The sequence below is a fragment of the Poecile atricapillus genome, chromosome 2, assembly GCF_030490865.1.
Source record: "Poecile atricapillus isolate bPoeAtr1 chromosome 2, bPoeAtr1.hap1, whole genome shotgun sequence".
NCBI lineage: Eukaryota > Metazoa > Chordata > Aves > Passeriformes > Paridae > Poecile > Poecile atricapillus.
Window position 1 is genome coordinate 58,754,081 of NC_081250.1, and position 16,283 is coordinate 58,770,363.

General features: G+C 38.5%; 1 protein-coding gene across 4 annotated transcripts in view; it reads right to left on the reverse strand.

The window, feature by feature from the left end:
- Positions 1–518: 518 nt before the first annotated feature.
- The window catches only part of SALL3 (spalt like transcription factor 3), a 32,676-nt gene continuing 16,911 nt past the window's right edge, over positions 519–16,283 (reverse strand). For 2 of the 4 annotated variants that reach the window (XM_058833525.1, XM_058833524.1), the window contains exons 2-4: positions 15,382–16,283; positions 14,825–15,165; positions 7,152–13,846 (exon numbers count right to left, since the gene is read on the reverse strand). The exon at positions 15,382–16,283 is cut by the window's right edge. In XM_058833525.1, the coding sequence (XP_058689508.1) occupies positions 13,415–13,846; positions 14,825–15,165; positions 15,382–16,283 (1,675 nt within the window). In that variant the 3' untranslated portion in view covers positions 7,152–13,414. Of the gene's footprint in view, positions 646–7,151; positions 13,847–14,824; positions 15,166–15,381 lie in introns of those variants that run through there. The other 2 variants (XR_009277018.1, XM_058833526.1) reach the window with 2 other exon arrangements.

Sequence of the window (16,283 nt, forward strand, 5' to 3'; positions counted from 1 at the left end):
TACACCTTCCTCATCATCTTCTGACCCTGCATGTGCAGACACTTGGAACTGCAGAAGTTGAAAACAGTTCAGAAACAGGTTCTGGGTGTGTTTGTACCCTGGCTTGAGTGACTGAGGGAAGAGAGCGTTTATTACAGCTGGTGGTGGCCTAAGAAAGGTGCCATGTTGAACAGATGAAGAAAGTAATGAGGCTCTGTTTCAACTACATCTTTGGCACAGACCTGTCTCCTCCTAAGTCTCTTCCCCACTCCAGCTCAGGAAAGCAAATTTTATTTGAATAAAAGCTTTAATTTAAAAAACAAGCTTTTAAGTAAAAAATATCCTTAGAGGAGCTAGAGAGAACAAAATTGACTGTGTTACACTCAATTCTCTGCCTACAGCAGCCTTTTAGATGTGACCATCATCCCAGACAGTTCACCAACTGAGAAGCAGAAAGGTCTGCTGAGTTTCCTACACCCCTATGATATTTCTTCCATCACCCCTCAGGTGTGGCTGTCTGCTTCCAAGCCTTTCATTCAGCCTTTTGGTCTCTGAAAGAGTAGATCTGCAATGGCTCTGCTGGACTCCAGTGGTCTGCCCATCCTCTGTCTACCTCTGAATCTGTTCAGCAGCATTTCAAGAATTTTCTTCAGTAAGTCCACCCAGCTTCTTCAAAGAAAATAAAGCCAAATTACAACACATCCATCATATACGGTCTACTACAGTTGCAGCAACATTTGAGCCCCCAGTAGGGCTGAAAGGCCAATTTTATGACGTCAGAACACAGGCAATGAGTCCTGAAGTGCTGGTGATGATCCTAGATTAGAGCTTTGTTTAGCTGAGATGCATTTTATATATTCAGAATGGGCTCATGGAATTTGTTACTGTACTACTGTAACTTGTAATAGGACAACATTTATTGCAGTGGAGCAATTAGAGCTTTAAAGTGTGACATTGAGGCAAAAATAGGGCTGATAATTAAAAATGAGTGATTTTTAGAGTGTGAAATACTGAAGACAAGGAATAAGTTGTAAGTAAAGTTTGTCTGAAGGCATACAAGCAAAATCAAACAGTTAATGAAAAGCCTGCAGTCTGCATAAAATATATATGCACTGTGTATTACCTTTGTCTCATATTTTTTGAAGACGTTATATACAAAGAGAATTTTTCATAAATACATAACAGTTCAGTTTCCTTCCTTCCTTCCTTCCTTCCTTCCTTCCTTCCTTCCTTCCTTCCTTCCTTCCTTCCTTCCTTCCTTCCTTCCTTCCTTCCTTCCTTCCTTCCTTCCTTCCTTCCTTCCTTCCTTCCTTCCTTCCTTCCTTCCTTCCTTCCTTCCTGCCTTCCTGCCTTCCTGCCTTCCTGCCTTCCTGCCTGCCTTCCTGCCTTCCTGCCTTCCTGCCTGCCTTCCTGCCTTCCTGCCTTCCTTCCTGCCTTCCTTCCTGCCTTCCTTCCTGCCTTCCTTCCTGCCTGCCTTCCTGCCTTCCTGCCTTCCTGCCTTCCTGCCTTCCCTCTTGCCTGCCTTCCTTTCTGCCTTCCTTCCCTCCTTCCTGCCTTCCTTCCTTCCTGCCTGCCCTCCTGCCTTCCTGCCTGCCTTCCTGCCTGCCTTCCTGCCTGCCTTCCTTCCTGCCTGCCTTCCTTCCTGCCTGCCTTCCTGCCTTCCTGCCTTCCTTCCTTCCTGCCTTCCTGCCTCCCTCCCTCCTGACTTTATGATAGTTATTGACTCCAGTTTTTGCTGCAACCTTTTCTGGTCATTTTGGTAGCAACGATTTAATAAGTGACTAAAATCTCCCAATCATTCTGAGAGGAAAAAAGCTTTAATCTCAGTTCCTACATATAAACCACAAAATAACTCATGGAGGACTATATAATGGGGTTATACCACTCTGGAGAAATACAAACTTCAGATTCAGGGACAAGCAAGTGGGAATTTTAGAAGAGAGAATCAGCTACCAATTACATGGTCATTTTAGTGGCTGTGCCTTACTTATAGGTGTACATGGAAAGAAATAAATGGAGACAAATCTACCCTTTTCAGCCAAAGCTAAGAATTTAGAGGAGTACCTGACATCTTAAAAATTAAAACCAGCAATGTGATGGGTATTTGTGATTTCTCTGAATGTTTTCAGTTACATTACAACTAGTTATTGAGTAATACATCCTGTGAACAGAATAGTACAACTTGCCAGTGTACAAAATAGCATGGACAAAAGCCAATTATAACAATAATGATAGCAGAAGTCAAATACAAACTGAGAAAAGCTTAGCTCAAGTTAATGAACTGGCATATAGATGAATTAAAAACAAAGAACAAAAAATCCATATTGAAATCCCTGGCAGAGGTTCAGCTCTACTGTAATGCTCTAATCATGAAAACTACTGTACATTAACTTTAAGTGCTCAGGAGAACACTCAAATCTCTGTCTTGCAGTGTAGAAACAAGGGCTTTTTTTTGTTTTCCAATACCCTGCTAGGGTCTTGCCTTTACTGGGTCAATCAGCAATCAGGTATGGTATGGCTCAAGGATTCTAACCCAGTGGGCAAGTTCTAACCTTTGTAGACCATGGATGGCATATCACACACATTAGCACAGATTCTAAAGCTGTGGCATGATTTCAGCAGCTGAAATCTGCTTTTGGCTCTTATTTAAGTTTTCCTTTGCTTCTGTGGCTCAAGACAATTATAATAATGTAATTCATTTGAAGCATTTGAGTGAAGATTTACATTATAACATTCTCCATAAAAATCAATGCTAAGAAATCTCTATAAATATCTCAAGCCTCTGAAGACTTAACACCAGCAGCAGTCAAGAGGTTTGACTGGCTGTCACCTCCTCAGAAACTGCAGAAGAATACTTAATGCTCTGGCAGGCAGAATCCCATTGCTATCACAAAACCAGGAGCTTGAAAAGCAGATGACTCAGAGGTATTGGCATAGGAATCTTTCAATTCCATATTATTTTCATGTAGTGTTGCTAGGTTCTGGGTTTTGTTTTCATTTGAATAGTCATTATAATGACTTGAAGTACGTTTTAAACCTTGCAGGAATTTTCTCTAAAAATGAGCAACATTTTGCAGGGCTTCTCAAAAGGAGCCTGAAAGGGAAACTGAGAAGAGTAATCTCACTAGACTACAAGCAGAGCCAAAGAAGGTTCTGGGCATTTTTGCAATATATTATTCTCTCAAAAGAATATATAGTGGAGGTATGTTATTTCAAGAACATGGTAGAATGTTTAGCCCATTTAAAATGCAGATAACTGATCATCTTAAATTAAATATTTAAATGTTTTAAAAATAGAAATGAGAAATGCAGACCAAATGCTGAATCCATTGTAATTCCTAATTGAAATCTGTCAAATTTTATGCATTTCAAGTTTTGAGAGTGTTTTTTTAAAGTTACAGTTCTGAATCCAATACCCTGTGCTCAGGATAGTGAATTGCTAAATTAAACTGTCTATTGACATTTTTTTAGGCAAAAATGGAAGATAAATTGATTTTCTTGGATGCCAGTATTCTGTAAGAATGAACATCCCCAAAGAGACTTCAAATGCAGCCTGTTGTATTACTAATTTGCACACCATGCTACTTTTTTTCCTTGATTAAAACCTTAGTAAGGAACTGCTCAAACCTTGGGAGTTGCTAGGCATAACTGAAGGCCAGCATGTGCCAAATATGCCACAGCACGGAGTCTTTAGCTGTCATCCAGCATACTGTGTGTAAGCAATTGGCAAGCCTCTTCTCCCTTTACCTCCCAGGACTTTAGTTATTGAATTGCTACATAGTGTATCTTAGCCTAATTGAACTCATTACTTAAGGGACTACTCTGTCTACACAAGTATTCAGGAAATATTATTCCTGAATAACCATGAATAACATTCTTATGCTGGAATAAGAGTGGGCTAGATAACATAACTAGATAATATAATGAATAAACAGGTGCTAAAAGATGTTCTGGCAGCTTCACTGAATCCGGAGAACCTCCTTGGAAACTCAACAAGGAGCAATTCACTTTTAGCACATAAGAGCTGGTGGAAGTCCAGCTTCCCAGGAGCATGAGACGTGACCTATGAAATCACACGCTATGAGTCAAATTCCTAATGGCAAGAGAGGAAGATGCTGAATGGAGTGGTCTGATAGAGTCCATTCCAGTTACTTCAAAAGCACAGCTATGTAAAAGCAGGATAGGAAATGACTCCACCTAACTCCTTTTTTTGCTCCTCAGGAAAGAAATGTTTGTCCTCATAGGCTTTAATGGTCTTCTTGAGCCAACCAGGACCAGGGAAGGCAGCCAGGAATTGCCCTATCAGACTGCAACATATTCACAGGAAGCTTTGATACAGGCTGAGAGACACCTTCCCATTCAATATCCAGGTGGGATCTGGGGGGCAAGGGCCAATATCAATATCCCCTTTGGATGTAACTGTCCTCTTCCAAGAGAGTGAAAGAGTTTGAAATTATACGTATGCAGCTTCTGCTGGGACAAGCGGCCTCTAGAAGGGGAGCAGGTCTGAGACATATTGAAGTATAGATATACTTTGATTATCCCATGTTGTTCCAGTATGTACCAATGAGTATGTGATATATACTACAAAAAGTGCACTGAAAAATTTGTGGTTTAAGAAAAGAGACACGTGTCTCATTCTGATGAAAAAGAGATGATGCAGTCACTAAAGCCTTTTCATTTTTCCCATACCAGTGTAAATCAGTAGTGATTCTGTAGTGATTTGCCGAGTAAAAAAGATTAGTACTTTCACAACTGCATTTATCAGGATGTGCTAAGGGTCATTTTCATTCCTCCTTTGGAGACCTATGGTAAGCTTTAGAAGTTATGAATATTCAATTTTTTTCTGAGACTGTGGAGTAGGGGTAATCTGAGAATCTACTTGCAACATTCATACACACTAACATTGACTAGATGATATTTCTGGTTTCAGGAGCTCCCCAGCCTTAACAATTGAACTTGAATAAGTGTTTCCTAAGTCTAACAAGAAGCTGAACCCATGGACACACTGCTTGGCTTCCCTCAGATGGTCTTGACTTCAGGTAAATCAATCCTTGTAAAAAAACCAAACTCACGATTGTTAATTGCATAGAGGTATGGTTCTGTTTCTTTATGATGTATATTTTTAAAATCTAGTATCTTAAATTCTTATATTTTACTATTGTGCTTAATTCTGGTACTGTGCCCATGTTTGTGCTTAACACTACCATTGCCATGATCTCTATGTTGGTTGCTTATCATATGGTCTTGTGATCTCTTAATTTTGCTCCAATTTTGCAGTAGAGATATAGAGATAAAGCTTCTTACAAAGATACTTGTGAAGAAAAGGCTCCTTGTGGTACTCATCTGAGTTTTTCTTCCATCTCAGCATTATATGTGAGTTGTTTCGTTGAAATAATAGCAAAATTTTATTACTCCTTATTACAATTTGCTTGTTGCATAGAAAACATTAGCCACTAAATAAATGGGGTTTTGATATAGGTTTTTGGGAAAAGTATTATGCTGTTATTTTTAAAAGGTATGGAAGACCAAGGTTAGCCTGAAAGAGTTTCCAGGCATTAAGGAACTAAGAGTGGAACTAGTTGCATGTATAACAGGCCCAAGAGCTGAAGTAAATAAGCTTGAGTGTTCAACATGTAAGTGTGCAGTAATCCCAGCTGGACAAACATTTTAAAATTCTTCAAAGCTCCAGGGTGCCGAATTTTGCTTCACTGTGCAGTATCTTCTATCCATAGTCTTAGCAAAATAAATTAATTGGAATTAGGGGGAGATATGAGTAGGGACAATATGGCCTGGCCCCAAAATAAAAAAAAAAAAGTATTAATCTCAACATAGTACAAGGACAGATGTGTGTACTGGGCAAATCTAACAGTACCTTAAAGGAAAACATGTGAAGAACATGGCCATGTACAGAAAGACAATGAAACCGAAGAAATAAACATAGCAGCACTACTTTGCTGAAAAGAATCAGAAGACACATTATCACAGAGAACACGGTGGTAAACTACTTCATGAAGATAGGCTTGGAGGAGAGAAAATATGTAGGCTGCAGAGACTGCCAGGCTCATTTAATCTACCTTCTATGAGGCTGGAATTGCAGCTATTGTAATAAGTTGCATGACAACACATTGAAAAAACATCCATTTAACGAGTAATAGTGGTTGGCACATGCCATTACATTACCAAGGGCAGATTGTGGAGAACTGGGCTACACAGATAAGTGAAAGTACTACAGAGTGGCCCAGGCTGTGGCTAAATATTGGAATAGATGTCACAAAAGTTACATGAGAGTTTGTTTGAAGATTTAACTGAATTTTCTTTTAAGAAAATTTCAAAAGTTCACAGGAAAATGGATTCTGTTACTCATTAGAAGCATTAGGTAATGTCTTAGTATAAAGCCCTTTGGTTTTAGTAAGCCAAAAGTAAGGGAGAATGGCAGACTAAAACCTAGTTGAAGGACTAAATTCTAACTGTGAAGTTATCTAGAAAACTGTGTTGGGAAGAGTCATTTAATAGAAAATGGGCAGAAAAAAGGCAGGTCCCAATCAAGTTCTGCCTGCAAAACTCCTACCTGAAAATGTATATTCCCCTGTGTAAGGTATGTATTCATATCTGCTCTTGCAACAATTGTTTTAAAAACCAAACCCAAACCAATCCTCCTATATCAAGCACATTTTTGAGAGTATAATATATGTATATATATATATATCTGTATAGTATGATAGAAACCTCCCGATGACCACATCCTTGTATGTGCCCATTTTATTCACCACACACAACAGGCAATGACATACAACTTCCAGCAGAGGTGTTCTCTTCCCTACTCCACCAGCAGCCTGCCATAAAACTATTTATGCTATGTATAGGTCCCATATGAAGTGTGCGTTGTAGCAGAACAAGTGCCAAGCCTTCAACAAAATTGTCTGAGCCACGAGTGCTGATCAACACACAAGGGAGACGACAACCTACAACGTGTTGGCTGGTAACCAGCGTGGAATGGGGTGATGAAGAGTTGTCAGTAATACCCAGAAGGCAGAGAAAGAGACATTCTTTAGACTGGATTCACCCACTGTTGCTCATGTGTTTACTCCATGATGTGCCTGAGTAAAATCAGTGATATTAACATCACTGATGACAATCCAGTCAAAACTAAACCAAAAACTTTCCTTATAATCAAATAAAAATAAATAAAATAAAAAATCCAAGACTATCAATAGAATTAATTGAGCCAATATATTTAGCACATGACCAGATGCTAAAGAGGCTGCTTAACACGGTATTGTAAATCAGATACCTGTAAAAAAAATATTAACTATAGTTTGCCAATCTGGGAAACAAATTGCTTTCTGTTCAACATTCAAATGATAGCAAGCATTACCTTTGGAATTATTTATTCATTTTAACATACTTATATACAGTGATCTCATTCTGATATAGTAGTTTATTTCAACATAATCTAAGTAAAGACTTCTATGACTTACTGAAGGTTTTTTAATACATTTGAGACTTAGACACTTTCCTTACAAGCCTTCATATATATGATAGCAACAATATGTCTTTTGTTGTCATGTTTTCCAGTTTTTATATCTTTACTGAGAGCCAACACCATTTAATGATGTTTAAATTGCATCTGAAATGGGCAATGCTTGAGCAAAATATGCCACACACTGTTTGAAATTAATCTAAGCAGCTAAAGAAATTTAAAACATACATGTTTACAGGTATATATATTATATATTGGTGTATAATAATGTATACACACACATGTATTTTAATGTTTAGCTTTAATAGCAAAAAGTACAGTAGAATTCCACTGATGGCAAGATTTGATTGTAGAGTATCCATAGAAAATTGGTGCACTTTTTCTGAAAATCAATACAAGCTCAAAACAAAATGTGATACCAGATAATTCTCTGCCATAGCCTAAAATTGATATTCAATTTGAACACCTAAGTAATTGAATTAAACCCTCTAGTAATCAAATAGGCATTTGATAATGAAATACCTCCATTGAAAAATGTTGCTGAGTAAAATTTTGTGTCAGTCCCAAGTAGGTGAGTGTACAACATTTAGGATAAGGCCTCAGTCCTGACTGGAGCTCATAGGTACTGCTGGAGTACAAATAATAAATAATAGTACATGTACTGTAGAGTCTCTAACATCAGTGATAATACCAAGCATTTTCCATTTTTGAAACACTATACAAACGTAAAACTATTCCTCACAACACCCCTGTGAGGTAGGTACAAAAGTGTTACCCCATCTTACTGATGGGGCAAGTCATCTCAATTCTACAAGGTGCTAGCTGATGCTGCAAGGGGAGGCCTGATTTCCTGATTCCTGGAGGCCTCAGAAGTATGCTGTTCTTAAGCAAAATATTAATCGAATAAAGAACTTGCCCACATCCTTAAAAATGACAGTGGCACAGCCCAAAGCTGTTGGCTTTCATATTTGTCACTTTGTCAATCACTTGGGACATTCTCCCTTTGAAAAAATAAGGTACTATACATTGGTCCTGTGACATGCACAAACACATATTTTTCTTTTTGTAAATCTGCTGATACCTTTGATATCTGCAAAGGGAAGGCATTTCCCTGTGAGTGCATACCTTGTGTAGCAGACCTGTAGCAAGCAAGAGTCTCCCATTCTTTTAATTTTATGCATAAATTAAATTACAGGCTATTTTACTCATTTGTGTGAGTACTCAGTAGCTGTATGGTGACATCCAATTATATATTAAGGGGCACAGCCATATATTTTTTTAGATTCAGCTTTCAGGACCTCCTTTAAAACTGGGATAAGCCTGTGGAATGTACTAAAATATATGTATTCTCTTTTTCCTCTTTTGAAAAATAAAGTCCGGAATGCTTTTGCTTAGATGTACTATAAAATACTCTGTATAGCTAGCCATTGCTTTGAAAATGCGTAAAGAAAAGCAAGACATCTGAACCTGGAAGCAGTCCCTCTTGCACCAGAATAAACCCGGAGTACCTCCACTAAAGGCCATAGAGCTTCAGGGGTGTAAAAGCAGGCAGAGTGAAGTTAGGATTGGGACTTCCATCCTCCTGCCCATCAGTGGCTGCCCTCTACCAGCAACTCTAATGAGCTTCATGCCTTCATTTGCAGGAAGGAGTGTGAATGGCATGTCTGTCAGCAAATCCTGTGAGCTATGCACATACCTGATCACATCACTGAAGACTTCATCACTCATTATGCTAGTGTTACACATAGACGTAAAAAACAGGCAGCTCTTTTGACCTCTGCAGAATTAGAGAAAAAGGAAAAAAATAAACCACACTATCTTCCAAACGGTGCAGTACATGCAGAGAAGTAAATTAAAGGCAACACAAATATAGCACAAATGCAGCTTCAGAAAAACAAAGTGTTTGCCAAAAGAGAAATAACAAAACAGGTAAAGAAACAGATAATATATGGAGGGGTAATATATACAAAATGAAAAAAAAAAGAAAAAGGTTAAAACTTAAATTATTTCAATCAATTAATTATTTCAATCATTTAATAAATGCTCCTTTTCTAATAATTCTTGGGAAAAATGGAAGTGAAAGGTTTGAAAGCCTTGCTGGAACGCTCCCCTTAAATAATCATAACAGGCAATTTTTCTGATCATATATAGAGTTCCTACATTGCTCTATTTTTAAACATCTGTAATTCAACAGACTTTGACCATTTTCATCTGTGTAGCATATTTTATTTTTTAATGTCTTCATATGATAAAAAAAATAACCCATACATATTTAAAAATAGATACCATTCTGCTTTCATCCTTTTTTTGGGGGGAGGAGGGGAAAGCAGGTAATTTTCCTCTTGTGTTTTGAACAGAAACATAGTTATCAGCTCTCCTTTGCTTTTCTTCTCTTTTGCATATCATGTTTTCTCTCAGCAAGACTCAGGGACGTGCACGGAGGAAGAAAAGCACAAATCTATCATTGTTGTTGAGTCACCTGAGGAAACTCATACCTTCTTTGGGTTCGTCTTATAAAACACAGTATCTGCATAACAAGGCCACTGAAAAATGATTAATACAGATTTTTCTCTTTTATTTATCTTTTGTCTGTTTTAAATGCAGCAGGCATTCACCATCGGAATATAACAGCTTGGAGTTTACTCAAACATACAGTTTTTTTGCAGGAGATACTTAACCACATGCCTAACCTTAAGAATGTAAATACTTTCATTTAAATCAATGTGAAAAAAAAAAATTTGGATAAAGTTAGACATGCTTTGATAATTGAGGTTATTGGAAAAAAAGACAAAACAAAGCCATGGGTTTAAACATATAGGTTATGTCATTTGGAATGAATGGATGCGAGTTATCAATTTCTTTCCTTTTTGTATTTTAGAATTTGAACTGCTCCTGATAAATTTGTTCACAAATTTTATCATGCAGTGTATTGTGACTATTAGGCAGATGTTTAAACAACCTGAAAAGGAGGCTTTTTCATTAGACAGTACAGGATAAATGTTCAGAAAGCAGTCAATTTGAAACAGTAGTCATTCCGAAGTCTGTTTTCCCCTCTCAAAAATATTTTTTTTAGTGCCATTTTTGTTCTACTACCTTGGGATAAATGTTTTTAAAATTTATTTTCATTGGAAAAGAGATTTTAATAATTCTATCCCTTTACACTGTTAATATAAATTAGAAAAACGTTTGAATATACGGTGTCGACCTTCCTCTGATTTTCAGATGCAACAATTAGAAGTCATTGACACCAATCTACCACAAGTGACCTTAGTCTCATATTTTGTTCTGTTATTAGAGTAATCAAGGAACGCAATTCAGAAATAATATTACATCCTGCATTTTATTCAATTCCATATGACAAAAATAGTAACCTAGACTAAGACATCCATTTCAATCAGTAGATGTGTCAAGCCAACAAGATTTAATAATAAAAAATATTGGATCTAGGTAACAATTCCCAGCTGTTTCAGGGAGGCTCCTAGCCCTACATGGTATCACAGTATAAAAATAGTGTCTCTCTTCACCATGCAGAGAGGAATGGCCTAGCCCTGAATACAAAATGGGGTCAGTCTTACTGTACCATCATCAACCGTCTTATTTACAACACTTTACATATTTTTTTATCTTTTTCATTTTTTCTTCTCTGTTTTTCTTTTTTTTTTTTTTAATTTTTTTCCTTTTTTTTAAGTTATACACATTCTTTAGGGAATAGAGATAACACTACATGGTACCAAATACTAACAAAAAAAAGTCACACCAAAAATTACACAGATAAATAAAAAACATTCAATTGCTGAAATACAGCAACATTAAGCCACCTCAGTTTTCTTTTTCTAACGCTTGAAAACACCCCTAACCACCCACACACTGTGGCAAAAAAATTGTTATATTGTAGAGGTGTTACAGATATATAATTTTGCTCAGATATAGATATATATTTATATCTATATATTTCTATCTCATCATTGTAGAAAATGGAGCTGTAGAGTTCATTGTTCATTTCCAACAGAAACAAACAGCTAATAAGTCTTTGAACCTCTTTTCACTCCATTACATGATGGCAGAAATAGTCCATCCTCTTACAGTAATGGTTTCTGTTTTATAAGAAAGATTGTCCTATTTTCCAGTCTCAACTGAGAAGACCTCACTGTCTGATTTGTTCTTCAGGGGCATAAAACTCCTTGCGCTGTTACCCAGCTACCCATAATGTCCCTCAAGCAATTCTGCTGGACGGAAGTTCAGAGTGTCAACTCCACCATGCTTGTAATGCACAAAAATGAGGTAGTACACAAAACATTTACTGTTCAAGTTTTGATTAAGCCCCAGTCTCCTCAGCATCCCCAGCTTATGAGTGAAACCGTTCCCATTGTTTACTCAGCATAATTCCAACAACGCAATCAATGTAAAATTATATTTGATTAATCAGAGTACATTGTGCTTTGGAGCAATCTGAAAAGATAATCAGACAGTTGGAAATAAATACAGAGCATTTGTGTGTTACTACTGCTCACGCTGCCCAAAAGTTCTCTTTTTTGTCCCCACTGCTATTAGGGAGTCAGCATCTTTCTCATGGTTATGTGTGAAAGAGACAGAACAGATTACAGGAAAATTAAACCTACATAATGTTCTTCTTCCTCTATCCTAGACTTGTATTAATATCACACTTCTAAGATAAATGTATCAGAATTCTGTCGGGGTGGTCACGTTTTTATGTGGGCATCATAGAGAAGTTAAATGAATCATTTCCATTTAAGAAACAGTAGTCCCTGTATTTCCTAAGGATCTGACAGTTCTCTGCAATCTTCTGCTTAGTTGATCGAGATCTCTCATTGTTTGAGCTTAAAACAAAACATAAACTGCAACAGGGTCCTCCTCCTTATTCCTTAAGTCAAAGTACTATTTATAAAATAGTTTACATCTTTGTTCAATTTCAAATTATAGACAAACCTCCCTAATACAAAATACTAAAAGTGCAATAGTATAAATTAAGAGTTTGCAACCACATTATACAAACATTACCTTTTTATTGTACAGCTTTGATAACACGGAATATTTACTCACAACTGTTTATAATGTTGTGAATAATATATGGTGCTAAGGTTTGTCTGTAACTTGTTTTCCAATCATTGAGCTAAAATTCACACTACATTTTTCTTTTTTTCATTTAATAGAACAACTGTCCACATAGCAGCTACAAATATTTAAATAAAAAAAGGTTTGTTACTGACAGGTACTTGCACATGAAAAGCATGCTATCTTTCCCAATAAAACTTCACAATTTTGCCTGCATTGAAAGAAACCACTTATTCATAGTAAAACAAAACTTGCTTAAAAAAACAAAAAAAGGGAAAAGAAAAAAGAAAAATCACATAGCCAGATGTATTTTGCAGTACAAAAGCTTCATTTAAGTTTGGGGCTAGTATATTGTCTGTTACCCGCATAATCTTAACATTATAAATACTACAGACAAGGATACTGTAATAATACACAGCATTGGGGTACTAAATCACTTATTTAAGATTAAGATTCCTAAAAACATTGTCCAAGTTGCTAACTAATTTGAACAAAACCAGCAAATAAGTGTGACAGAATGCCATAATGAAGCCCCCCTTTCTCAGGTGATAGTAAGTTTTGTAAGAAGCAAAGTGAATGTAGACTAGCCTCTTTCTGTTTCTAATGAAGTTATCCCATGACTGGTTTGTTTTCTGTTAAATTAAAAGGTGTCAAAGTTCTCAGTAACAGTCAAACTCACTGTTGAAAGAAGTACCATGCAGATCTTGCAAGACAACTTTTCAGCAGCCACAAAGTTATGTATTTCTGCTATGGGTAAAACTTTAAAGGGAACCTATGCATTTAGGTCAGGAAACTAATGCTTAGCTTCAAAAGCTGTACATGGAACAGGACAAGTGTTGTGTCGAGTAGAGGTCCAACAGTTATTCGGAATGAATGCTTTTAATTTATGCCAATCTCTTTATTATCCTCAATAAATCTGGTGAATGGACGACTGGCTCCCGTTTCAGAACTTGCTTTGTCCAGACTGACAATGGGAGGGCTGCTGCCCGTGCGAGCTTTGTCCATGCCACCGGTAAGGTTACTTAGAGGCGGGATGGCGCCTCCGCCTAGACTTACTGGGAGCTGAGGAATGCCTCCGTTCTGTATGACAGAAATCTCATTGTTCTTCATAGCAAGTCCATTAGTGATAGCTGCAGCATATTGGTTCCAAAAATTGGGGTCAACATTCATGGCCCGAGCTGCCAAATCCTTCTGGAACATCTCGGAGAACTTGAGAGCATCGCCACCGAGCAAAGCCATGGGGTTTTCCACGGAGAGGCGTCGGCCACGGCGTGCAGGGGCGTTATTCCACATGTGAGTCCCCATGTGAACCTGCAGAGTGAACAGGGACAAGAAGCACACCCAAGTTAGTGCATTCTGGTGAGGCGTCTAGCCTGAAATGCTGTTACTTACAGTAGCGCTTGCTTTTTAAAAAAAATGCCTTTTAATTCACATTGAAAAAAAAACAACTCCAGTAAAAACAGAGTTCTAAGGTCCAGTCAGCCCACACAAAGAAAACCCAGTTCCATAGTAGTTTTTCAATGTGCATTTGCTTCTTCTCAGTGAAAACAAAGAGCGCTGCAAGACTAAATGGTACATACTCTCTTGGGTTAGACAATTTCACATGCAAGCTGGAAGTCCTCATGTGCTGAAGATTACCGAGGGCATTACTCATACATACTAGGAGATGGGTGGTTTTTCCCTGTTTCTTTTTTCATCCTGTTTTCATGTTTTATCTTGTGTCAGAAGCACTGATTAATTTGCTAAGTTTAGTATTTTTAAAAAGGACATTTAAAATGTCTTCCCCAGGCTGTGTCCTGATGGTTAACCAAATGGCAGGAATAGGAGCCATCAGTCCTGTAGTAACCCATTCTAAATCTGTGAGAAACAGCTTTCTACTCTGCAATGGCTGCAAAGTAGAATAGAAAATAGAAACTGGGGGGGCACCCAAGGAGCTGAGAAAGCTCTGTGTTTCTGGTTTATAGCAAGGTTATTTTGCATTGATGGTCCACGAGAATTCTCAGAACACGTCCATCAGCTGACTGGGTGTGCCATCGCATCTGTCAGAAATACAACATGCCTGCATGTACACCTGGGACCAGTTTAAAAGTTCACATCACTGCCACTTTCCAGTCCTTATCATCCACATGGTGGAAGCATAGTGACTGCCACAGTACAGCAAGCATTTCCTTGAAGCTCCCTTCTCACCTGTCCTTGGGACAAACGCTTAGACTAAAACTTGCTGAGTTCAAGAGCAGTGCTCTTTAACCCCCCCTCCCCAAGCCTTTACAGTTTCATGTGGCCTCTTACCTTAAGATTCCCCTTTGTGGTAAAAGCTCTACCACAGATTGTGCAACCAAACGGTTTTTCACCGGTATGGGTGCGCTCGTGTATCTGCAGTGCACTTGCTGAGGAGAAGGTCTTCCCGCACGACTGACAGTTGTGCTGCTTGGGAGTCCGGCGAGGGGGGGGTGCCAGCATAGGGGTGATCCCCGGACTCATCACTGTCTGTGGTGCAGCAGGAACCTGGATTCCAGCTGGAAGCGAGGGAACCTCACCCAAAGAGATCGGCTTGCTGTGACCATTCACTTCCATTTTGATCATGGTAGGTGCTGTACTGGTGACCAGGCTAGGAGTACTTTGGCTGGGACCTAGAGTAAAGTTGGGTTCAAATAACTGAGAAGGCAGCTCTTTTAATTTGTGCGTCAGTAAGTGCTGTTTTAAATTACCCATAGTGGAACACCCACGACTGCAGACTGTACAAACAAATGGACGTTCTTTAGTATGGCTGCGGTAGTGAATTTCCAATGCACTCTTACAAGCAAAAGGCTTGCCACAGATATTACAAACAGTACTTTTAAACTTACCACGTTCTCTGTTCAGGAACAGCAGACTAAAAGGAGCCTCCTCTTTGATGACCGGTCTTCCTGGGTTGGTGGATGTCAGATCTAATGCGCCTCCATTTTCAGTTGTGGGTGGCGGACTGTCTGGTTTTTCTGTCTTTAATTGTATTTCTTGTGGCTCTTCCTGGTTACTGAGACCGGGGGATTTTGATCTGAAACTTTCACTGTTGCTATTCACAGGAGACAAAGCTTGCATGGAGGAAGAAGACTCTGACATTGCAGGGCTGCCTGCACTCTGGCTTTCAAGATCACCAACGGCTGATGAGGAGTCATTGCTCAAATGGTCACTTTCCCCTGATCCATTTTCTATGGATTTTAAACTGGTCAGCTGCTGACAGTTCATGACAGAATCAATCATTTTCATTTGATTCTCCAAAGCAGCAATACTGGAGATCACAGAAGGTGGTGAAGAAGGACATGACCCAGAGTAAGAGATAAGGGGTTTGGATGAATCACTTGCCGTGTCCTTTAGTTCCGGGTCCTCTTCCATAGAATTTTCATCAATGTCATCATCAAAGTTGCTCAGTGTGTCAACATTCTTCTCATCATAGGAAAGCTCTGAGTCCATGGCATCCTGGAAGCCCTCTGGTAGTGGCGTGTTTGGAATTTGCCCACCCATATGCATACGAATGTGCTGCTGAAGAACAACCGCGTTTGTAAATTTCTTCTGACAAATGGGACACGAGTGCTGTACTCTAAGTGGTGGCTTTGCTCGATGAACTCCAAAATGTGTTTTTAGATTGCCTTTTGTAGTAAAGGCACGTCCACAAATTTTGCATTTAAATGGTCTTTCTCCTGTATGTGTTCTGTAATGCATCTTGAGAGCGCTCTGACAACTAAGCACACGGTGACAAATGACGCATTGA